At 41.1% G+C, this 25,063-nt stretch overlaps 1 protein-coding gene across 1 annotated transcript; it reads right to left on the bottom strand.

Annotated features, from left to right (window-relative positions):
* Positions 1 to 1,216: 1,216 nt before the first annotated feature.
* vwa5b1 (von Willebrand factor A domain containing 5B1) lies at positions 1,217 to 22,540 on the bottom strand. The gene is made up of 22 exons (XM_068733725.1): positions 22,328 to 22,540; positions 19,759 to 19,915; positions 19,440 to 19,601; positions 18,234 to 18,453; positions 17,880 to 18,016; positions 16,704 to 16,835; positions 15,253 to 15,377; positions 14,088 to 14,264; positions 12,860 to 12,970; positions 12,544 to 12,746; positions 11,278 to 11,392; positions 10,872 to 11,057; positions 10,431 to 10,620; positions 9,696 to 9,895; positions 8,340 to 8,580; positions 7,470 to 7,763; positions 7,218 to 7,355; positions 6,765 to 6,899; positions 6,142 to 6,213; positions 5,629 to 5,698; positions 4,571 to 4,694; positions 1,217 to 3,922 (listed from the first exon to the last, which is right to left on the bottom strand). The coding sequence occupies exons 2-22, from the start codon at positions 19,895 to 19,897 to the stop codon at positions 3,263 to 3,265; spliced, it is 3,831 nt and encodes a 1,276-aa protein (XP_068589826.1). The 5' UTR covers positions 19,898 to 19,915; positions 22,328 to 22,540; the 3' UTR covers positions 1,217 to 3,262.
* Positions 22,541 to 25,063: the final 2,523 nt, after the last annotated feature.

Below are 25,063 nucleotides of genomic sequence, written 5' to 3'. Positions count from 1 at the left end.
TGGGTGTGTGGGTGTGTGTGTGTTTTTTCAGCAGTTCCAAATTTGTCTGCAGAGCACGAACAGATTTGGGTAAGAAGTTATTGATAAATCCTATAGATCTGAGTGTAAAACGCTTGTATGCACCGTTTAAGCACATCTTTGTGCGCGATTGAAGCTCAATGTTCATTGCTAATTACAATAACTAGATGTGGTGTGTACTGTACTGTAAAGTGTGGAGCAGACAGAAATAACTCTATTAAAAGTGACCTACAAATAAGGTAGAGTCCAAACCACGGTGGATGGAGAAGCCATTGAGAATAAGTGTCGCGACGCACAGTTTCGCATTTCGCACAAAGTGCCACTGGGGAGCATGAAGAAGAGAAGGGTCCGAGCATTGATCCTTGTTGTTGCTGACCCCTTGTTGCTAGCAGCGGGAAAATAACAGCTATAGAACCTGCAACTTTGGTGGTAGTTATTTTATTACATGCACCTGCAGAGCTGATCATAGCATCAACATTTATAAAGACACTAAGCTTTCAACACCCTCAAACAGTCAACGATCATTTATAAAGGCACACACAGCAAGTTGAAAGGTACTGCACTATACAACTGACCGAGTACATAAAACTTACATACACTTACAGCTGCACTTAACTACTGCAATTACAGCACAAAAATATTACTATATGACATCTACTGCATTTGTCATTTCAGAGAGCAAATACTGCACTACTGGCTCCAACGTGGCAATTCAGTCATTAAACATCGTAACATAAACACATGTGTTCATGCAGAAGGATTTATGCAACTCAGTCAGAGTGGAAAAAAAATTAAGAAATACCTGAGTAAAGCAACACTGTGATGGAATAAGAGAGTCAATCAATAGAGAAAGATGCCCATAGAGGCCACACACAGATTCAAGAAACACATAAAGAAGAAAGAAAGGTTATATATCAGGAAAAGGGCCAATCATTACCCACGCAGCTTATACTGCAATGAACAGATCTACATTTTCTGCCAACTTTAGACCTTGGTCAGGCACTTGCGGTAAATGAGCTGTGAGCATGACAGAACTAGCAGGGCTCCTTTGTCTCTGATTTCCAGAGCAGGACTGCCCATATTCCTCAGGATTAGGTTGCACCAGCTGTGAATAAATCAATTACTAACTTTGTTTGTATCGGCACGTCCTCATTTATAATTAACGAGGATTAGAGGGACATCGGAGGTTAGGAAAAGACATTCGACTTCTCTTTTTTTTTTTTTTTTACTATTTGACTGCAGCTCAGTCGATTTTTATAGTATTAGCTGCACAGGGAATTGCAACTTAATCATGTGACACACAGCAGCTCAAAAAGAATTGTTCCCAAACACATCGTTGGAAAAAGAGCGTCTGTAAAACGATGAATACATTTTTCTCAGTGCCAACATGAATTTGATGCAGTGGAGAAGGGCTGTCTGATTATCTCCGCCAGGAGGATCATGCAATCGGTCGTGTGTGTGTGTGTGTGTGTGTGTGTGTGTGTGTGTGTGTGTGTGTGTGTGTGTGTGTGCGCGTCCGTGAGTGAGTGTGCACCTCGGCTAATCTCGCTTTCTGCTGCAGCAAACTGCATAATGGTTCGGGTGGCCAGTTATGGCTGCATGCTCGAGTACTTCTCATGGTTGCAGTGACTCACACTTTTTCAAAACATCTTTTATTGCCTGTTGTCTGCTGACTTCTCACTTCTCTTGTCTAGACACGTTATGGTGTCCACAATGTGGAATATCTAACTCTAGTTGTCCAAACAGGAGAGCCGGAGTATTAAAACATCAGATTTTGGAATAAAACTCGTCCGTTTGTTTTGCTCTGCGGTGGCAGGAAACAGGGAACGATCGGATCAGATGTCACGTTTCTCAATAAATCAACTCAAAGTGAAGAAAGTTTCACAAACAACCGACAATCGTCTCTTGAAGCTCCGACAGTCAGATGACATATTACATCTCCGAACCCCAGCCGCTACTCGTCACACAGAGACACAATAGGGGAGAACCGTTTGCACTACCAGTACACACATTACTGAGTACATCGCCGACAATCAGCAGCGGCTACGCATGCATACAGCTTAGTTAGTTTTGTTTTTAGCAAGTTTGTATGAAATGTCATATCGGACAACTTCGAGCCGTTTGCCTGCGTACATCACAGCTTGTTTTTAAGTTTGAATAAGTGTGTTTTACGATGCCTTACAGCCCATTAGTCTCAAGACCAGGGGGGTTACCCAACTGTGGGTTGTATCCATTCAATCACACATTACAGTGGTGGTTGTTGCAGACACACCTGGCGGAGATCTGCGCTCTACTGAGTGCACCTTTCTAATGGGATTATTTGTCACCAAGTCTTGGGCATCTCATGTTATGAGATCTGGTTTGTGTGGTGCAACCCCTTTTTAAATTAGTGAGGTGTAAATATCCATAGTACATAGTAAACATTTAGTTATAACGAGGCGATCTTTGTTTGGGGCTACTGAATCCTGGTCTGTGTTACTCTCTTTGAATCAAAAAAACTAATGCATGATCAAAACCTCTAACACAGGTATACTCAGATAAGTGAGAAAATATAAACGATATGTATCATTAAAGAATAAATAGTAAATGACATGCTAGTGGGATACACATTCATAGATTCCCACCAAAGCCACATATTTTTTAAACAAATTTTAACATGTATTTTATATTTTCTTTAGCTTTTTGCATATTTTTCTGTGTCTGCAGTAATGGCAAATATTAAGAACACTGTAATGGTAATAGAAAAGACTGGCAGTACTGCTTGCAAGTACCCAGATGTTTTTTTCCACAACACAATCAATTCAGAAAAATCTGTAGTCGAACAGTTTTTCTCTTACAATCGTTTTTGCAGCATTCACCCCATAACATCAATATGATGACAATAAGAGCTTTTCTCAGATGTTGACGGTCAGTGGTCCAGCATGCTACTAATTTAACACTGACGTTCTTTGCCATGAAACTCAAATCTGTGGAATAAATCTGAATAGATCCTTTAGCTAACAGGGATCCAGCTACAGTATGTGGCACCAGCGAGGTAAAAGCTTGCACATAGTGCCTCTGAAGAGCCTGTGATATGTTTGGAGGTACAGCACATAACAGAAGACAATACATATTGTTCACAACTGCAACGGCAAAATCAGACTCCAGAGGACAAACTGCCAAACAGAGAATACTACAGCCCCAGTTAGCATAGTATGGAATTGAGTGCGTTCCGTGGTCTGTTTCATCCTTGGATTAGCAGGCCTCAGACACTGTTAGGGTTGTAACAGAGCATGTTTAGTTGCAGGTTTTCATCCCAGTGTCTGAGGATCATGAAGAGCTGGTTGGCAGCAGCCTTGACGGAGGCTAAGTCTCGGCCTTCTGGAATTTCCTGCGCACTCAGCCACATGCTGGCCTTGGCGGCTACGAGTTCCCACTCTATGATATGACTGGCAGAGCTGTGCTCCAGCCAAGCGAGGGCCACAGCGGTGGCCCACACCATGCTCTCTGGATCCAGCATTCTCTTTGGCACGCTGCTGGGCGATGCTGCTTCCAAGCCCCCCGACCCAGAGCCCCGTCCACTGTCCATCTGGGAGTATGGGGAGGGTGGGGGCTCAGACGCCGTGGATGGGCTGCCTAACGTGGAAGGACCAGCATCCGTCCACAAACTCCTGGACAGTTGAGAAGGGCTGTAGATGCCCACAGTGTGTTCTGCAGGTTGATGATTTGTTTCTGTTTCACACGGTGATCTGTGTCCGTCATCGGCACTCTCAGCGCGGCGGCTGCTGGAGTGAGACAGGTGGCCCAGGCTGCTGCGGTGGCTGGTGAAGGGGGACGTCCACTTTAACTTGTCCATGGGAACGCTAATGGCTTCACACAGAGCTGTGTCTAGTGGAAATGCACCACTAGCCAACTGCAACAACACCTGTGCAGAAGAAAATAGTTTACAGTTTGACAGAAAGTAAAGCCTATGTTGTTGTTTTTTCTCCAACCTTTAAAGGGGACATATCATGCTCATTCTCAGGCTCATACTTGTAGTCTGGGTTTTAATTATTTAATTAAATCACATTTTTCTTATACTGTCTGTCTGTCTGTACCTGAAACAGCCTTAACTTTTTAACAGCCTTAACAGTCTGCCTTCTGAGAAAATGATGGTGCAAGGTAGCAAAAACTGTTCTCGGCGATTCATGCAGTCAATAATCAATGACAGTTGGTGCTTTTTTATTTTTATTTGATTGCAATAAAATTGTAAAACATGACAATACGATCACACCCCATTGTGGATTTACAATAGTTAAGCAGTTTTAATGTCATGTTGTGAGTATGTGTACAGTATGTGTGTCTCACAAACAAACACACACACAAAGTAAGGCGGGCTCTCAAAGAGCCTGTAGTCAGGCCTGGGTGTTGGATTTAAATCATATATGCATGGTGCAAAACACACAGACTGTCACATTGTCACATTTGTCTCTTTAGACAAAACTACAGTCAAGTCAGTCCAAATTAATGTCCAACAAAAGAAAAGAAATGCAGGTTGACAAGAGCAATCACATGTTATAGATGTGCTGCTCACCAGGGGAATGTAGTCTTTGTTCTCGTTGTCACTCTCTCCAATTGAATCACCGGACTTGCTGTGAGATCGACCCATGAATCCTTTGGCAGCTCGAGTCAGGAGACGAGTCCTGCTGAGGGCCAACCTTAAAGCGGAGAGGGAGAGGCGGGTGTACATCACAGTATGTTAAGCACACACCACATACTGTTTTCACGAAGGTAGGGAAAGCAACTGTTATTGATTATTCTGGTACATCTGTAGATTTGCAATAGAAAGCCAATAAATTGACGATTTTTAGCAGCGTGGCTCTAGCTATGGCAATGTGGGTCGAGCAGTCACTTTGTTTCAGACTGAGATATCTCAACAACTATGGATTGTAAATACATTCACTGTCCCCAGAGGATGAATCCTAATCACTTTGGTGATCACCTGACTTTTCCTCGAGCTCCACCATGAGGCTTTGTTTGAAATGTCCCAACAACTGTGCATGCATTCATGTTGCCCTCAAGATATAATGTAATAACTTAACCTTTCATCCATCAGGTCAGAATTTCAATGTGTCAAATACTTTGGTTAATGACCAAATACCTACAAAACTAAAGATATTCCCATCAGCCTCAGCTGTACTTTGTGTTTCGCGCTAATTAGCAAATGTTAGCATGCAAACACGCTAAACTAAAATGCTGAACATGGTAAACATTGTACCTGCATGTTAGCATTTAGCTCAAATCACCGCTGTGGCTATAGTATTATCTATCAGGTACGATTGCGTCAGACAGTTTCTCTCGCACTTTTCCTGTGATCAAGCGAGTGCAACACTATGAATGCCTTCTGTCTCGCCACCTTTCTTTGACTGCCAGCTTTTCTCCCTTGAGTGAGGCCACCAGAGGTCAGACAACACATAGTACGAACATATCATTCTTTAGCATAACCCAGACGTAAAGCCTCATAGAGCTGCTAGCATGGCTGTAGACTCTTGGTCTTGTTTTTTTTAAAAGGAGAAGCTATTGTCAATCATTATTACGTGGTCACGACTGGTACCCAACATGTGTGCAGCCAACCAGTTTCCAATCACCCACCTGGCAGAAAAAAGGCTCTCCACCAATTTCTGTGATTGGTCAGAAGTCACAGACGGACTCCTTTGGAAGACTTGGAGACAGGGGCAGTATTAGACAAGCGCAGGAGAGAGAAAGAAACTGTTTAGTTCTCAACACGAGTCTTACAGAACAAAGAGGTGAAACACCCAATGAGATGGACGTGAAACTGGAGGACACATATTCCTCTGCAGGTAAAACACTTCTTCTTCTGTGTTTTTGCCTTCAGTATTTGCTCACTGTATTGTTTTTTTTTTTATCTTTTAAAAGGTCTGGACAGCATTTGTCCATACAAGCCACAACATTGTGTCGACTTCAGTCATCACTTACAAGAAGAGGGACTTAAATGTCAACAGTCTCATGTATTCACATTTGGAACAATGCAACACTTTTGCCCAGAAAAAGACAGACTGGCAGACAATTTATGTCAAAGGTCTTTCTCAAGGAAAATGGATGCGATGCAGCAAATTCACTGACCGGTTGATGTGTTGCACATACCTTCTGTGAAGCTACTTCTCTCCCAGCCGGTGGAGGAGGGGGTGCTGCATGGAGAGCCGCCGTCCTCTCCACCTAAGACAATTTCAAAGATTGAAATGAAATCTCAGCTGTCCTTTATTTTGTTTCATTTTTTATTTTTTTTTCACAAAATCCCTCTTTTTCCTCAAAAACATAACTAGACATTTAAAAAAAAAAAAAAAAACCCACAGCATTACCAACATTGACGCTCATCTGCATCTGTTCCCCCGCTGTGTGTGCACCTCTTCTTTTTAACTGGCAGTGGCGAGCAGATGCTCCAGCAGTGTGCTAGTTTCGATCACCTGCTGTTGCTATGCCACCACTGAAAGCCAATTTAAAATAGTGTGCCCTTTTGCTGAAGTTGAAGTATTTTTAATGTAAAGCAGCACGCTGCTTTCTGAGTGCTCAATATCTCAGGACTGCAACCTTTCCCATTTCATATTAGAATAGATTTTAATAGATGAACATAAATCTCATTCCACCTTCTCATTCAAATATGATATCTGTCTATAGCAATGGTTCTCGAAGTCTGAGACCCTCTGTGTACTTCTATCCCAGTGAGGTTGGAAATGAAATGTGAGCTAAATATATTGAATAAAGCCTACTGTTGGGCAGCAGGACATCTTCAGCTTCCTCAGACATGCCACCAGACTGAGAGCGACCCAGACCTATGGAGTACCCTCTGTTCTTCCTGCTCCCTGAACGAGACCTTGAATGTGAGCCCCGCTTCAGACCGTCACCTGAAAACAACATTAAATCATTTTTGGCAGGTTGAGGAAGGCCCGCATAAACAGTTTTCTAGCTGGACAATTTGGAAGTACTTCTTTAGCTTTTGGATGTAGGCTTGCTTTAGACTGAACCAAAACCTAAACATGTTAATTGGTGAGCTTTAGTGGTTCTAGGTGGGTAATAGGATTTTTTTTTAACTTTAGAACAGAGCCTGGCTAGCTATTTCCAGTCGCTGCAGGTTTTGTTTGAGGTCAATGTTCTGTTCATACATGTCGAGAGGATGGTACTATGGGGGATATTAAGATTTCCAGCAAATCCATATGACTTACCACTGTTTATGTATTCAATACATGTCTGCAAATACTCATTAGTGTCCAGGTCAATGGGAACAAACGCTGTGTATTTGCTCAGTATATTGCAGGCCTTGCTGGTGTGAATGGCGTATAGCTGGTACTTCCTGCCAGAGCCTGTGAATTATAAAATAAAATCATCACAAGTGATTAACATATCAAAGGATTACATATTATATTGTTAAAATCCTAAAAATGTCCTTTAAACAATAAAATCCTGGTCGAGCTCACCGTGCTCAATCTCACACTCCTTATCCGCCATGTGCTCAAAGTCGCGTATGATGGAGCGTCCAGCCATGTGGTGGAAGGTCTCGTTCCACAGCTCCTCGTGAACCTTTTCCTCACGTTCTCGGCCGTTCAGGAAGGGCTCGATATCAAAGACGACCTCCCACTTCACTGGTTTCCCACACAGCAGCCCGGACACCACGGCCTTGCAGTCCCCTTTGGGCTGGATGGCTGCACCCAGATCTGAAGTTTGGGTCTCCTGTGGGGTTTCTGCTTGACATAACTGGTGTCCATAGCCATCTGAAATATCACAGGTTGGATTCCTGAATGCGTATTTTTCTTTTGTGACTAGTCATGTATTCAAATCCACCTGAAGCTCGTCATCTGCTACTGCTCACTTGCGACTGGAAGAAAACCGTTTCCTGTCTTTCTCAAGAGTCCCCTCTGTGCTTTAACATCAGTTATCATTTCTCATCTTGGATTTCGGATGGATGTCATTTAAATCCGTTCGTAAGATGCTTGTCACATCAGACTGAATAAGTCCACTGTGGTCTTAATTACATTATAGTTAAAAGCAGATTTTGTTTGAAATCGGTGATTAGGATTTCTATCATCAAAGGAAGTTCAAAGAATACTTGAACATAATCAACTTAATCGTTTTCTTGCAGAGAGTTAGATGAGAAGATTGATAATACTCTCATGTGTTTACAATAAATTTGGAGAGATAGCCAGCAGCCATTTAGCTTAGCTTAGCATAATGACTGGAAACAGGTGGAAACCACTAGCCAAGCACCTCTAAATCTCACTAAATAGCACATAACACATCTGGTTCTTTGCATTTTCAGTAAAACAGACTTGTGGTGTTTGTGGTCTCACCCGAATCTCCAACGCTGCCAACAGAAGGGCTGTCAGTGGACGACCTGGATCCATCTTCTCCAGCTGAGTTGCGAGCTGCAGGCGGCGCGCTGATGCTGCTGGGCTGAGGATTTTCCTGAGGCTGGAAATGAAACTCTGAGTCCACTTCCTGCTGCAGGAGCGGCTCCTGTTGCGTGAGCGGCCTGTGACAGCTGGCTGGATGCCCTCTGGAAGATGTGGCACACAGGCTTGCCAACTGTGGCTGAAAACAATATTCAACATACCCAGGTTTAAACGAGGTATGGAACCTCATCTACTAGTAATTTCCGTGTGTTTAATGATGTGTATTTCATGGTGCTTTTGAGTGAGATACAGACTCTTACACACATACCACAGCAAACAGTTGGACCCTCAGGACTCATTGACTGATTATACTCATGTGAATCATCCATATTGCAGATAGGGCTGTTGCAAACAATAATTTTGTTGTAGATTAATAAAATTAGTTCATTTTCATGTTTATTTTCTTGTTTGGTTAATAAGATGTCAGAAAAAAGCAAAATAGTACCTCACACAGTTTCCTAAAACCCAACTTGATGTGATCAAGTTTTTCATTTTCTCTTACCGAATGACTAAAACCAGAAAGATATTTACTTTATTATCACATAAGGTTTCTGCAGTGTGATGAAAAAATACAAATAAACATAACAGAAGGTCTGTTTTGAGTTTTTGGAGGACGGTAAAAGCCTTCATTTTCTCACTGCTCTTGCACAGGTTAAATTAATACTTTAATTTAATGTCTTTATTTTTTCTGGCAATAGACAAACAAATTAATAGAAAGTTACTACATTAACTCATAATTATTGTCTATAAATGAATTATGGAACGAGGGCAGTGGATCCTCAGCTTAATTTACAAATAGAAGATATAATGTCTTCACAGCCCAGCGAACTCTGTTTAGTTATACTGAGATGCTCCCCGAGCAATATTAAAACCTAATTACCATTCATATATTTGTTGCCCTTCATTATTGAGGAGAGCACATTAGTCTGTTCTTCATTGCACTCCAGTCCGGAGGGTCAGATGGCTGTTTAATTTATCAACACAGGCTGAATACAAATGTTGTTGTTTTCCATATAATGGCAATATGGCAACTGTTTCATGACACAAAATAAGATTCTCCTGCCTTTGCCGTTAAAACAGATTTTGTCTTAAATGTGCATGCGTGTACTTAAACATATAACATGTGTATTAGCATTGTTAAAGAAAGCTCAGTTTGGCAGCACTGGTTTGAGATCTGTGAGATACAACTAAATTGGAAACCCAACCAGTGCAAGTCCTCTTAAACGCAATCATGTTAATGTTATTCTACCCCACCTGGTAGTCGTTCCTCCACTGGGCCTCATGCTCAGGGCTCATCTGGCCTATCAGCTCCTGGACTTTGGCTCTCCTCAGTGGATTCTTTGCCACCACAGAGCTGGGATCACTGGGAGTGAAGACCTTCTTTGCCGGGTTGTACTCTGTTATCTGGTTGGTGCTGTATGCGCGCCTTCTTGGAGACGTCTTACAATCCAACCCTGATGTTGAGTTGCAAAATAGAAATAGTCAACTCGAAACGAGTCAATATAGCAATCTTTGACATACATTTCATACAAATAATTGTCAGTTTTAGGATACGGATATATCTGAAATAAGCTAATGTCATCAGCCTGGCCAATTTATTGTTCGAGCTCTGATTTCTTCATTGTATGATATTGGCTGGGCCCTTTGGCTTAATAGGCAGTTTCATCTGTGTGCCATTAGAACCACCACCCACTGTTAATGTTGATCTAACTCTACTAGTCTTACAAGCAGCCTCTAATTACAAGAAACATTTCTACACCATTCTCTGACCTAATGGACCTTTAAACTGCTTTTGAATCCTCCCCTCATACGAGAAAAGAGCATATACTTAGCACCTTAATCAGGCCTTTTGTCTACATTGTTTGTGCTAAACTATATTGGCTGGCCCAACTGGCTTGACAGACAGTTTCAGCTGATTTCCAAGGCCGACATCAGTGTTACAAAAGACTAGTGAAATTGAGATAAGATGCATGTACTGTATGTTCTTACCCACGGTGTCTTGCTCTGTGGTGGCAGGGCTGTCTGTCATGGAGTCCTGGTAGGAATCATACAGCAATGCTTCTCTGGAGGAGCCCTGAAAGTCGCTACCTGTCTTCACCGCGTCCTCCTCTTGAGATTGGTAAAACACGGAGCTGGCTGAGTCAATGGAGCGCATCATGCTGTATCTCCTCCTCTTATCCTGTTGAGATTTGTAGGAGGGGACACATCCAACGTTTGATTAGAAAATGTCCTTCACAGTTGGCCTTCTGGCTTTTTTACTCTCCGTGAAAACACCTTTCAGAGGTAACAAGTCGTTAAAATGAAACAACTAAACTGTTTATCAAGCTAAACATTAACAAAATGAATTTCCTTTACTGAAATATTCACAACACATAAGGTCATTTTGCATGCAGTCTTTTTGTCTTCTTTCAGCTGATGTCTTGCACTTACAGACTTGGGGTTGGCGTGGTAGCGTGTGGCGTCGCAAACCACACTGTAGCCAATCAGACTGTCCCCTGGAAACAGGAAAGTGTTGCCCACAGGGGTCAGCAGCACTTCTTTCGTCTCAGGAAAGAGCCATTCAATGGAAATGTCACTGAGTACTGGAGACATGGTTTTCTTCAGCGACTTTATCATCTGTGGAGTAAAAGTAGGACGACTAAAATAAACTTCCAGACATGAAACACAGCTTCTCGCTGACCAGTGCTTACAGCTCAAGCGTCTCTGAGATGTGATTTCCCAATTGGTATCAGTGGAAGACACTCTGTGCTTAGTACCTAAGGTATAATGGCTCTCTAGTGGCCCTCAGATTAGCTGGCAGTCATTAGGTGTGATACACAAAGCTGGAAATGAGTACCTTGGGCTGCAGCCTCTCTCCTTCAGCCAGGAACTCTGCTGTTCCTTTGGAAACTGTCGCCAGTCCCTGCACCAGCCTCCTGCAAGCCTTCTGTCCTATGCCAAAAGTAAAGCATCTGCACAAACACATTAAACACTGCGGCTCCATGGACAGATCGAGAGAATGGTAACAGGTGTCTTCTCAAGATGGGCACACATTTCGTAGAGATCTAAAGAGCTGCGTTGGAGATATATCTAATTTGTATATATCTAATCATGTTGTAAAATAGAGATTTTTTGGGAAAAGAGCCAGGAAAATCATCTTTCATGGTGGAACGTTGAGACATGCCTGCTGCCTCTCAGAGTGCTCCGGGGAGGTTGGTTGATGCTGTGTTTTACCATTTTTATTCAATTTTTCACCGAGGGATGAGCTGGCTGAGTCTACGCTAGGAGTCTAGGTTAAAACAGAAACGTCGCCTCTTACATACTGTTGGTAGAAGAGGACCTAACATGTATTTTCGGGACAGAGATTCCTCGTTGTTTGTTCTTGTCTCTGACTGGCTGCGCTGATTTGTAAGCATAGTGTGATAATGACCCAGGCAGTGTCGATGAATTGGCCAGGCTCTGTGTACCTAATGCAATCCTCTGGGGGCGGTCATCCATTAAAAGGGGGTAGACAAAAGTCAATTATTTCCAGAGTGACTCAAGAGAGGGATTCACAGTGTGAGACTTCGATGCAGGCTTCAAAATGAAATGATTTCCCAGTGTATTGCAGATATATTGTGCCACAGGCGCTCAACTATCAGTTGACAGTTAGTGTGCATGCATCCTTACTCCAGATGCAACATCAAAACAATGTTTTTTTCTTTTCTCATCTAAAATCAAAGCTGCACAAATGTCCTCTTCTTCTCCTCTTCTGACAGATCCTTTGCGATGATGTACATAATGTTTGACATTCAATACATATTTCCGGATTTCATTTTGAGCGGATTATTGCTACATAACCGGTTATTCATTTAAGCCCCTGACAATCCCTGGATGAGATTTCATCTCACCCATCAGCTGTGTCGTTGCTATTTGCATAATTGTCAGAAACAAAAGATGAATTTATTATCATTTGCTTTGACATACAGTAGCCTCTCTGCCAGTGCTGTTACTACAACAGTAGCCACTGTTATGCTTACTCTGAACTCAGCAGTTACCACAAACACAATGTCACTGATTATTGATCTTTTTCCTTTATTCTAACATTCAGAATAGAGTTGTGAGCCTCGACAGTAATACTTGCCTGATGTAGCGTGCATGGCTGCGGACCAGCTCGATAACTTTGCCCGTGTTGCTGGCGGCTCCGTCGGTGAGCAAGAAGAGTAGGCGGGGGTGTCCGCTGAACATCGACTGCCTCAGGATCCAATTGAGCGGCGCCAGGACGTTGGTCCCCCCCATGTCGGCTCTTATCTTCCGGACATAGTCACAAGCCAGGGCCAGGGCTTCCTGAAGATGAAGAGGAGAGAAAGTAAACTTATTTCTTGAGTTACAGCATCTTACGATTGCTTCGGCAATCAGAACTGAATCCAGGAACTGAATGCATTCCAGGGCTGCTTTACCTCCTCATAGTTCTGGCTGGTTGTGAATAGTGATTTGAATGTGGAGCCGAAGCCTACGATGTTAAAAAGGCAGCCCGGAACGAGGCTCTTGAGAATCACCACCATGGCATCCTGAGAACGAGAGAGAGAGAGGCCGAGAGCCGATTCACTTCTTGTTCAGAAAGTAGAACACAAGAAAGAATTTTTTTTAAAAAGCAAAGCTCTTCTGTTCATTAGGTGTTTATTATCCTGTTGAACATTTCCACTGCATTACAACTACGTCCACTGACGTCTGGTTGACTGAAAGCACGGTGCTCTACACAGCTGTTATCGTTGCACAGCAGATTTTCTCAAGGAGAGGAGAAAAGTGGAGAGTGGCATCACGCAGTTTCTTTTCATCCATCACTGCTTCTTTTACAGCAGAAGGGCAGTGTCTAGAGGAATAGCACTTATCTCAACCTTCATTCAGGTGAAGAGCACAAAGACCACACCGTACTAATCTATAATTAAATACCTCATCTGTTGCATTATCAAAGACAAAAAGATTAATATGTAATGTTTTGAGACATTTTTTAAAGCCATTCTGCAGGATTTCTTGAAAGTCGGTGCAAATAGTCATAACATCACTGGCCTTCACCGGTGCCTTAAGCCCAGCCTCAAACACATCCAATAAAAAAAAAGTCTCGAGTCACAAATCAACACTGCCGGTCAGCATCGCACCAAAGGGCAGAGTCAGCGCACAAGCAGCCAAATAATCTACCAATATATTGAAAAAAAATATTAGCCCTGAATGAGTCGGCTCTGTAGATATTGAAGAAAAGTCACATGAAGTCTGCGAGACCTCAAAGTCTTTCTGTCTAAAACCTAGCAACTGGGAGACATTTGGGGAATAATGAATGACTTGTATGATCGATATATCCTTGTGTGCAATGCCCTTCACACAGCTGGCTAACCACATCCATAATCTCCAAAGATTGCAGAATCAGTTTGGTGGTGAGCCTAGAAATCAGTTATACAAATAATATAACACATAATAATAATATGTGTAATGACATATCATGTTGTTTTGAGGCATTAGCTTTCCATTTAATATCTTTATTTTGATGTGTCGACTGTAACACACAAATTCAGCCATCACAAATCCCCCAAAAAAATTACAATTTATATGTAAATCAGCGTTTGCCTGTGTGTTTGCGTGTCCACCAATGCAAGAAATACGACACACTGAGCACACTGAGATTAAAAATACCTTCACGCAGTTTATGTTAACACCGCTCATGCTGCCGCTGCGGTCAATGAGGAAGATAAACTCGCCGTGAACCTTCCTCAGGTCTGAACTGATGGACTTGAGGTCAGGGCAAAAGTTCAACATGACCACCGGGTTGTGGAGGATGTCCTTGTGGAGTCGCCTGTGAATGATATCTATCTGTAAAGAAAGAGGAATGACAAAAATGAAAAGTGGGGATTTGGCACCGTGAGATAACTGGACTTTTTTATGCATTGACAGGCTTTATTTTAACAGTTAAAGGAGGCAATAAAAGGGACTTGATCGGGCTGATAGGCAGAGCACATCAATTATTGTAGACGTGCTGGAAATTCCAATCCGAATGTGAAGCTTCCTTGCAGTGTTTCCATAGAAACCCATTTTATGGCTAAGTGCTCTTTCTTCTTCTGTTTACCGCCACTGGTCACTTAACTGCACACATCACAAATGTGAATGAACGCGTGGCAGGTAGAAAAACAATGTAACTAAGTTTACTAAAGTACAAATTTAAGCTTCTTGTACTTTACTTGTTCATGATGCTACTTAATACTTCTACCCCAAAACATTTCCGTGGCAAATATTGTTCTTTTTACTCCATTTGTCTCACATTTTTTATTACTTCACAAATTACAATTTTTCACACCCTTCCTGTCCAGTGAAAACCTTGTATCTCCAAATTTGGTGATCTTTAAACTTAAATGTTTCCAAAAAACTGGAGGATTCAACATTAACCTCAAACATCTACAGCAGTATACACAGTAATGCACCAATACTATTAATCCAAAAACATCACTAATAGAAAAACACAACAGCTTAATGCAGAAAGAGTACTTATACTTTTAATACTTTTAGTATATTTTACTGATAATACATTTACTTGTAGAGGAGTATTTTCACAGTGTGGTATTAGTACTTTTGCTTGAGCAATGGATCTGAATATACTTCCTCCACCACTGGTATTGGATTCCATTATGTTGTTAGATACAGCAAAACAATATGACGTAATCGTTGCAGCTTCACTAATATTCTATTAGTTGCAGGGCATTGTTCAGGACATTGCGCTGCTGCCTAGTCTTTACTACTCTCCCGGTGGTGCGATTATGTTGCCTTCAGTTCGAGTACATGGTGCGGATATCGATGACACACTCACTTTCCTCTCATTGCTGGAGTCCTTCTTGGCGGCCTTGATGAAATCGCTCCGGCCGTGAATGTATTCATCGTACTCCTCCTGCGTCATGTCTCCATTCTCAATGAGCACATTTGGTAGATGAGGCTCTAAAGTGACACATTTGGTCAAAATATAGATAAATATTACAGAGAGATTATATCTATCTGTGGTGCAGAATTATCCACGTATTTTTAGAAAGAGGAGATGGTTGTGTATAAAGATGCTGTATCACAGCTGGGCCTCAAGACAAAATTAGCTCAGAGGGTTGAGGGAATGTTGAGGATTTGGGTGTTTTTTCTCATCAGTGCAGGCCGGGTACCTGCAGGTCTTGAAAAGTCTTTGAAGGCATTGATCTCAGTTTTCTACTAAAATTGCCTTAAATTAAAAGGATTGCAATTTATTTACAAATATCCTAAATATTCTTTATAACCTGCTGCAATGTTTTTAAATGTGATTTTTGCAAAAACTAACTGGAAAATCTCCAGTACTATTGTTCCAGACCAGTCCAGATGTAAAATTCATAGGTGGACCCTTAATTAGTTACCTTTAAATCAGTTAATCCATCATTTCTGCTGCTTATCCAGTTCCAGGTTTATGTTTATTGGTCAATTGAATTATATTATTGGTAATTATTAATATATACTGCAGGGAAATACTGACACAACGTGATATAAATGTCAATAAATGAATATATTCAGTGAATAACTCTATAGACATTATCATCCTGGTTTAATAGATATTGGTCTTACTTTGGCAATGAAACAGGTATTAGATTGTTGATGCGGTATTAAAAATGTCTTTCAAAATCTAAAATTTAACTTGGTGAACCCAGCAGAATCCTTGCAGTAATTTATATGACAAAGCATTGCGTGTCTGTCCATTAATCAACCAAGCTGGTGATGAAAATTCACCGCTCCTTTCCGTTTTGTTTATTATAACACACACGCATGCCTGTAATGCCGCTCAGTTTTGTCCATCTCTGCTCGAGCTGAGCATCCATGTTGTGATTGAAACTGCAGCGCCGGTCTGAGCTGAATTAAATTGCCCAGCAGTGGCAGCAGGTCTGTTTGTGAACAAAACCTTCATAAAAGGGCTATTGGATCTGTGAGGCCGTTGCTCATTCCTGCCTCTGGAAGACAACTGGCCCACACATAGTGTAGGTCAAGACTGCAGAGGGAAATGAAAGCACAAGGGAAGAAAAAAAACAGACCTGACATTGCACACCCACACAATACAGTCTGACTGTCATGTCATACAACAAGAGAAACACAAAGTGAGGCGATGAATTACATGATACTGACCTTGACACCAAAAATGCTATTTAATAAGCCTGACAGAGCTGAAAAAAACTATTTCAAAATATTGTACTTGAGAGGTTAGGATAATGAATTGCAGGGTGGTGCTGTTAGTGAGTTTTGAAGCTGTGGACCTACCGCTGGGGTAGATGAGGATTTTAACAGGACAGTCATAAGTGTACTTGTCAGCCAGCGTGATAACGACGCTCGTGGCAGAGCGAGCCAGAGGGTCTGCATCAGCTCGGATGGCGTGAGACGGGCTTTCTACACCTACACAGAGCAACAGACACAGCAGATCAAATAACCAGTGGCTTCACCTCCAGTAATAAAAGAAATGACAAACCAGCTGGTCCCACTGATACATAACACTCATACTATGAGAACAAAAAACTTCCACAAGATGTAAAAGCAACCTATGCGCTGATGCCTTCAAGTGCTGTTGCAGTTTGAGTAAACAACCAGCAATTATTATTGTTTTAATGTGACCATTTCCATGATGCTAAAATCACCAAATGTAAAGCAATCCCTCATTTTGGGAGATTTGCTTATCAAAAATGCTTTCTTGAACATTTGATGAAAAGATCATTACCACTCTCATATATGTAGGATAAATATGAAGCTACAGCCAGTAGACAACAGTGTAGGATAAAGATTGGAAACAGCTAGCTTGGCTCTGTGCAAATGTCACAAAATGCAATTACCAGCACCTGTAATTGCCTGAGAACCTCAACAAGACGTGCACAGATTAACCAAATTGGATAGAATGTGATAATTGGTGAGTTGTAGAGGTGCTGGTACCATTGGAAAAGAGGCAGGCTACCCGTTTCCCCCTATTTCCAGTCTTTATGCTAAGCTAAGCTAACCGTCTCCTGGCTGTAGCTTCATATCGAATGGACAGACATGATGTCAACCTTCTCATCTGACAGGAAAGCAACTTTGCATACTTCCCAAAAAGTCAAATCATTACTTTAATAAGAATTAGTATTGCCCAATAATGTTCCCAATACCCATAAGAGCATTCAGCAATGTGACATATTAAAACAGACACACTCACATAACTGTGATTACACAAAAGGACTGTGCTTTTTTTCTATACTTAACTGCTGGATGCATCACAATTACAGCCTCTTATTGCAGACATGACAACTTTCAAGGACCACTGAAATGCAATGCTTGATTACAGGAGAGCTCAAGTGAAAATCTCTATCTCTTCTAGATAGCTTATGGGTGCAATTCTACGGTTTCCAAGTGGCTTTGCCCTAGATTTATACAGCTAAGCAATCAAATATATCACTATTGGGTCATTTCTCTGACCTGCGAGGAGATAAGGAGCCCGTATCTCCAGCTGGAAGTTAAACTCGTAGTCCATGGAGTTGATGGCCTCCTCCTCCAGCAGTGAAGCCAACCACAGCTGAGGGGAGTTGGGAGTTTGATCGTGAGGACTGTCCCGCCTAAAATTAGCAAAGCATAACTCCATTAAAACGGAGACATCCTGAATGAACACATACAATGTTCGTATAGTCAGTTTCTATCCATGCAAAACAACATTTGGGGCCTACAAATCCAGTTAACAGTGTCAAACCCAACTTCAAAATATAGCAAATTTGAACATGTAACATGGTGTAAGACAGCGATTTTTATATCGTATTACTGTATCTGTTTTCTTACGTTCTGGAGAAGTTTGGGGATAGTCCCTGCTCCTCGTTGATGGTCCTCTGTACCCGAGGTGTACACACCGGTGGGGACGAGACCCTGATGCCTCCGTTGGGCAGCGTGGACAGCTCAGAGGAGGTGCTCACCAGAATATGGACCGTCTCCATAGGAGGAATGATCCCGAGGTTAACCACTAACACTGTCCTCTCCAAATCCTCATCAATCACTATATGTCCTGTAAAACCAGAATGGATTAGCAAACAACCAAATCTTTTAATTTACCACAATTTATATAGGTGTCCAAGCTAATGCAAAGCTTTTATCTTTGATGCCTGAAATACAACTTCATTTTCAGTTAAAGGGGGTGACAATGAGCTTCTTAGTTTAGGTGAAGTACCACACTATGATATTATATTAGAATAATATTACACTTCAAGGAAACCATTGTACTGCATTACTTCACTTGTATCTATCTAAAAACATGATTATGCATTTCCATAAAGCTTTGGTACGTTTAGAGTAGCCACTAACTAAAAAAGAATGATTAAAATGGAAGCAGCATAGGCAGACATGTCCCGGCTTTTCATGTTTAGAACGAGTCAATCTCCCAAAAATGTAATCCTACAATTCCCATATGGAAACCTTCCCTTGTTCCCTGTTTTTTTAAAGCACTCATTTTCGGTTTGTAACAAAGGCTTTCTGTTCAAATTTTGTAGTCACAATCCTGACACGAGATAACCCTGAAGTCATAACATTAAAGTACAGCAGTGCCCCTTTAAACCTACATGACATTATTATTATTTTTGGTCACTTGGGTGCAGCACAACACGCTGTAAACAACACATTGAGTTATGAACACCTTTTAAGGTGAAACGGTCGCCTATTTACACATCCAGCAGACACAGAGCAACATTAACATGAACATGGAAGTGTTGTTTCAGACGACATGGCAACTGTAAATTCAAAGGTCATTCTCTTTTAGCTCTGTTTTGTTTTGGGCTCCACCAACTCCTTGGGAAAATATCCATCTCTTTAGCTGCTAAATGATCCACAATGTTCACCAGCTCGTCACTAACTTTGTCTGTCTGTCGTTTGGTGCTGAGCAGATAGCGTACAGTGAGATTTCACGGTTGCCTGCTGCTGCTAGAAACAGGGTTTTACACATAGTAATTTGATCTATTACTTACATAACAATATTGATTAGAGCAGCTTCAATCTTACCGCTGCCACTCTGGAGGGCTCCATTAGATGTGTTGCAGCAATCCACATAACAGTCGTCAATTTTTGCCTTGTCTTTAATTTGCAGTGTTATAATCTGACTCGATATCATGGACTCAAATCCCACAACAATAGAATTTTCCTCCAGTGGATAAATGAAGATCCCTAAAAGGCAGTTGGAGAGGAAAAAACAGAAATAAGGGCATAAAACCAGAAAATGAACCATCCAGCCAATGATTTCACAGCAGTGTGTTTCAGAGCATAAGGTTGGTTGAAAGTGACATAGCTCAAGTGAACAACTTAGCCTCCTGTACACACTCACCTTCAATTGCATGATCCTCAATATTTTCATAGGTCATGGAGGCTGTCATAGCCAGAGTATAACCCCTGACACAGGAAGTGATGTCAGAGACACTGAGGGGCAGAGCGCTCCGGTTCTCCTTGTTAATGAGTCCAGGCATGGTGTTGCTTTTAGAATTCTGGTTTGTTGCCACATGTCAAACAAAGGCCAAAAAAAAAAAATCATCAGATCATTTTATAACACAAAAGCTGTCATAATGAAATAAGTAAACTTATAGTTAAAACACCAATTGAAGCAATTATTAAAATGTAACTCATTACTATGAAATGTTATTTAATTATTCTTATTCTAATAACAACAGAGTTGTATTGGATATTCATTATCAGATCATTTCTCCAGCCAATCACTTGCCCCCTGCCTCTCAAGCGAGCTCAGTTAACTCCTGATAGCTTGGGTGGAAGAGTAGCAATACCACAGTGTCGAAATACTCTGTTACACATAAACGTCATGCATTTAAGATTTTAATAAAACGTTGGAACAATATCATTATGAAACAAAAACTTTGTTTAGAATCAGAATCACCTTCATTGGCCAAGTAACCTATACGTGCACATACAAGGAATTTGACTCTTAATTGTTTTGCATTACATTGCTCTTAATTTACCGACACAGAAATATACATAACAGCCAGGAACAAGGACAACGAAGCTGAACAAACATAGAAAGGATTTACACAAGAGGGCTGGAGGATTATGGACAGTATGTACATAGATGATGTATATATGGCGTGCAGCTTTTGTATTAACAGTGGCAGATGATATCTACATATAAGAATTCTGTGGGTTAAAAACTGTAAAATTACCATCTATAATGGGAGCTGTGGATGTTATTGGTGTTACGGGGTTATTGATCATGACTGAGTGTGCATCAGAGTGACGGCCTGTGGGAAGAAACTGTTCTTGTGTCTGGTTGTTTTCCGCGTACCAGAGGTGGAAGTTTGGTTGTGTCCAGGGTGTAAAGGGTCTGCAAGGATCTTGTTACCAAGCATGAAGATCAAACACACAGCAAGACCTCATTACAGACTATAAAACTAGATGAAAGCAGCTTTCTAGATGACAATTCAGTGCAGCGGGTTTTATAGATATTCCAACCTCATTAATCTTCAAGGGTGTGATGTAAAACCAGAGAGCCTTTAAAATGTGTGAGCATTTGAGATAAAGGTCACAGCAATAAAACTAATTTAGGGTCAAATCATCATTACAACACACCAACAATGTAACAGGAGAGAGAAACAAAAGCAATATTCAGTGTCATGTGAGGTGAAGGAGAAAAAAAGGAATCTTCAGATACATATCATTGAGGAGGAATGAAGCAAGTAAGTTGTAATTATCTGTTGCTTCTGGGCCGTGCTTCATTGTTAATGTCGTCTCCTCCACCAGCAATCTTGGTTATGTGCTGTCAAGGGTCTGTGCCTGCTGCACGACCAGAGCCCCAGCACACGGGCTTGATAGGAAGTGTTATGACGAAAGCAATTTCCATAGAGACAGCTCAGCTTGCTTGCTTGGCTGCAGACTGACCAGTTGTAATGCCTTTATTCATGATGCTGTGACTGATTGCAATTAAAACACAAAGCCATCTCTTTCCTTCACACACAATCACATTCACCTGGGAAATTTAAACAGGTTCAACTAGTCTCCAAAGACACAACTTTCACACTCCCTCGCCACACAGGCGGTCCTTTAGAATCAATAAAAATTCAATCAGCCTTTCTCAAACCAAACGATCTTAGTCAAAACCAACATTTAGACACGACATGGTTATTCATGGTGAGGAAAAGGTCCTACTGATGTAATTACAGTCTATTTAGTTGTCTGTCTCGACAGTGCCATCATGTGTCCAGTCGACCTCAGATTGAGAAGCAAACAGGTACACATCCCTTTGTCCCTCTATCAAAAACAATCTCTTCATACAGGTTGCTGCACTGCAAACTATCCCAATGCTAAAAATATGACAGCATAAGTGATGAGATACAGACACTGAACAACAACAAATATCTAGCTCATACAAAAGGTGATGTGAATTAAAATTCTAAATAAGTTAATATTAAGCTTGAACAAAAAAAAACAACACATTTCCATGAGCTGCATGACAGGTGTTTTTCCAAGGCGTCCCTTTCTCTTACGGTCTTTCAGCTCATAATAATTTGTGTTGAAAGTGGCAGTCCCAGGATGCCTCCCTCCTGGTTGGCTCCGTCACATGAATCACCCTGCCACCCTCCAGGGGTTTGCTAAAAGACCACCAAACCGTCAACTCTCAACATTTCCTGTCAGCGTTGCCACACTTCTCCGCACTCATTAGTGTCAAAACAGAGAGCAGATGCTGTGGTAACCACCTGTTGAAACACACTGTCTTGTATATCTGTTTACACTGTGAATCAAGATGCATCTGCTAGTTTTAATCATCTGACTAGCCAAGCTTTTCTTCCTTTCAAACAAATGACAGGGATTTTTAATGTATGCATCATCAGAGAGACACACTGCGACATTAAAATGCATCTGATACGATCACAGCATCAGGCTCATTATCTTACCTTTCATTTGTGTGAACTGGGTATGCAGCAAGGATCTCTCTCTGTCAGAAGTCCACTTATCATGAAAGATATCCCCCTCCTCTCCGACCTCTCTCAGCTCCCCTTTTTTTTTTTGTTCTCTCTCTGTGGCGAAGAGGGAATAGGAGTGCTGCCACAGGTGGTAGAAACTACAGATGCAGCGGCCACATCGTTAGTTGGATGTACACTGCAAAGAAAGGCAAGGTAGGGAGCCCAGAGGCTGTTTGCAGGCAGTTCAATCAAGCACAGCAACATGTGGTTGCAAAAACAGTTTCATTTATTCTCCGCCTCCTCTTCATCCTCCTCCTCCCTGTGGATGCTGGATTTGGAGGGCTTTGAGAGAGAGAGAGAGAGAGAGAGAGAGAGAGAGAGAGAGAGAGAGAGAGAGAGAGAGAGAGAGAGAGGGCTGAGACAGAGGGTTCAGTTATTCCAATAAACATCCCCCTTCCCATTCAAAGCATCAGCACCACCCACCCACTCACTCGAGCAGCCCTCCCTGGTATCGATAACAACCGGAAACATTCAGGTATCCTTTATAATAGCCGGGGATCTGAGTATTTGACAGGTACGGTAAGACCAGGAGAGCGGGGGAAAAAAGGCTGGGAGGGACAGAGAGGTGGGTGGGGGAGCAATACATGTCTCCCTCATATCCCCTATAATCTCTCTCTCTCTCTCTCTCTCTCTCTCTCTCTCTCTCTCTCTCTCTCTCTCTCTCTCTCTCTCTCTTCGTCTCTCGGGTGTGATTGGAAAAGCCCTGAATGTTTCAAATCCAGCGTGGGTGCTTGGCTGCCTCTATGTTTTAGTGATCACTTGGTTTTATCCATCTGTTTTTCTTGAGAGGTTACCATGACAATTAATATGTTGTCTATACAGAGTCATTTTCGTAGTCGTGAAAACGTAGATGGTGTCTGTGTGTTTGTGAGTGTGTGGGTGTGGGTGGGTTATCTGAAACTCAGCATCCGCCTCCAAATTGAATTAACTTGCAGCCAATAAAACCAGGTTGTGCCCCCCCCCCCCCCCCCCCCCCCTGCTTTCCCTCATTGTCTATCTGTTTCTCAACCTCTCCAACACAGTCTCACACACACACACAAACACACAGACACACACACACACACACACACACACACACACGGGCACCATCTGAATTTTTCACTTTCTCTGTCTCATGACAACAAAATAGTAGAAGGGTTCAAGGCAAATTTAAGGTTGAAAGTGTATTTTTTATGTAACAAATAGTAACATAATGGGGCTGCAGCTAAAGATTATTTTCATTTTATTTTCAGATGTAGATTATTTTCTTAAATGTATTATTTGGTCTATAAATTGTTGGAAATAGTGAAACTTGCCGTAGAGCATTCTCAAAGCTCAAGGCGATGTAATAAACTTGTTTAAATAAATTCAGGTTGCGATCACATAAGACAAAGAAAACAACCAAATCATCCTGTTAGATGAGCTGGAACCAGAGACCATTACTTGGAGGATTGACTCAACAATTAGTCTACTAATTGTCTCAGCTCTACGTTGAAAGTGAGACGGTGTCCTCTTCAAACACAAGCTAATCAAGCATGTTATTAATTAATGTGGTGAAAAGGAAGTTATGATGAATGATTTATGTTTTTTATGCTATTTTTCTGAATTGATTAATCGGTTACATTGTTCAAGCAAAAATGCCAAACATTCCCCAGGTTCAGAAAAACTTGCTGCTGCATCTCATGTGATAGTAAATTGAATATTTTTAGGTTTTGAACTGTTGGCCAACAAAACAAGCTTTTTGACGACAATTTGTGATTATCAGTCATTATCTTTTGTCACTTTATAAACAAAACGGTTAATCGATTAATTAAAAAAAAAAAATGCTAAAGATCAAAAACATCTAAATTTAAGTTACTATATAGAAAATAATATGCAATTAGTTTAAAAAAAGTTTATAAATATGCACAATAATCAATAATAGAAATGTGGTTAAAGCCCCACTCACTTTTCTAGTTACTTTACATGACACTAGGCCTACAAAATACACTTAAACTTGTCTTGAATTAAAAAATACTTAAACTTACATTGATACACATCAAGATTACAACAATGACTTTTATGAAGAAACTAAATCACTTCAATTGGCATTAATAAAGTAAGATTTATGACATTTTGTTTTGGTTTTTTTGTTGTATATTATAGATCATAGAGCTACGTTAAGTATATTTAATTTAATTGGTAAAGTTACTTATTACGTAGCAGTTCTTTGTCCATAATGTTATGTGTCAGCAGTTTCACTCTACAAACAGGGTAGGAATACTACGGTGCCTTCAAGTAGTATTTATAAACTTCGTAAATAGAATATCACATGGATTCAAGTGTTTCTTTTACGTTGTTTAGACAAGTGAACAGAGCCATTTGTGTTTAAAAGTAGCATAAAGAAAAACATAAAATAATTATACACATATTTCATAGCTAACATACAAAAAATAGGGACATAGAAACTTAACTGTCATTCTTAAATCGTCAATAAAAGATAAATGCATTCTTAAAACGGTTTATTTCCATACAAGATATGCCACGGAATTATGGTTGACATTATTTGACGTTAAAAATAACCAGTATCGTCCTATTACCCGGCTATTTATCACTTTGATTAGCTCGTTCTGGCGTACTATCTTTTGAAAAGTCCGATATTTCCGATGTGTTTGAAGGCAGCATGAGTGTTGTGGTCCAGCGGGTTGC

The sequence above is a fragment of the Cebidichthys violaceus genome, unplaced genomic scaffold, assembly GCF_023349555.1.
Source record: "Cebidichthys violaceus isolate CVI_PGR_0920_01 unplaced genomic scaffold, fCebVio1.0.p SCAF_6, whole genome shotgun sequence".
NCBI lineage: Eukaryota > Metazoa > Chordata > Actinopteri > Perciformes > Stichaeidae > Cebidichthys > Cebidichthys violaceus.
Note: the sequence above shows the minus strand (reverse complement) of the source record. Positions and strands in the feature narration are given on the sequence as shown.

Bases quoted from the DNA above. Each gene is read 5' to 3' on its own strand.
- vwa5b1 (XM_068733725.1), bottom strand. From the start codon at position 19,897: ATGCCTGGACTCATTAACAAGGAGAACCGGAGCGCTCTGCCCCTCAGT. The intron at 11,058-11,277 runs GTACTCATTTCC...TTTACTCCACAG, and splicing joins GAGAGAGGCTGCAGCCCAAG to ATGATAAAGTCGCTGAAGAA. The intron at 8,581-9,695 runs GTGGGGTAGAAT...TATTGTTTTCAG, and splicing joins AGTGGAGGAACGACTACCAG to CCACAGTTGGCAAGCCTGTG.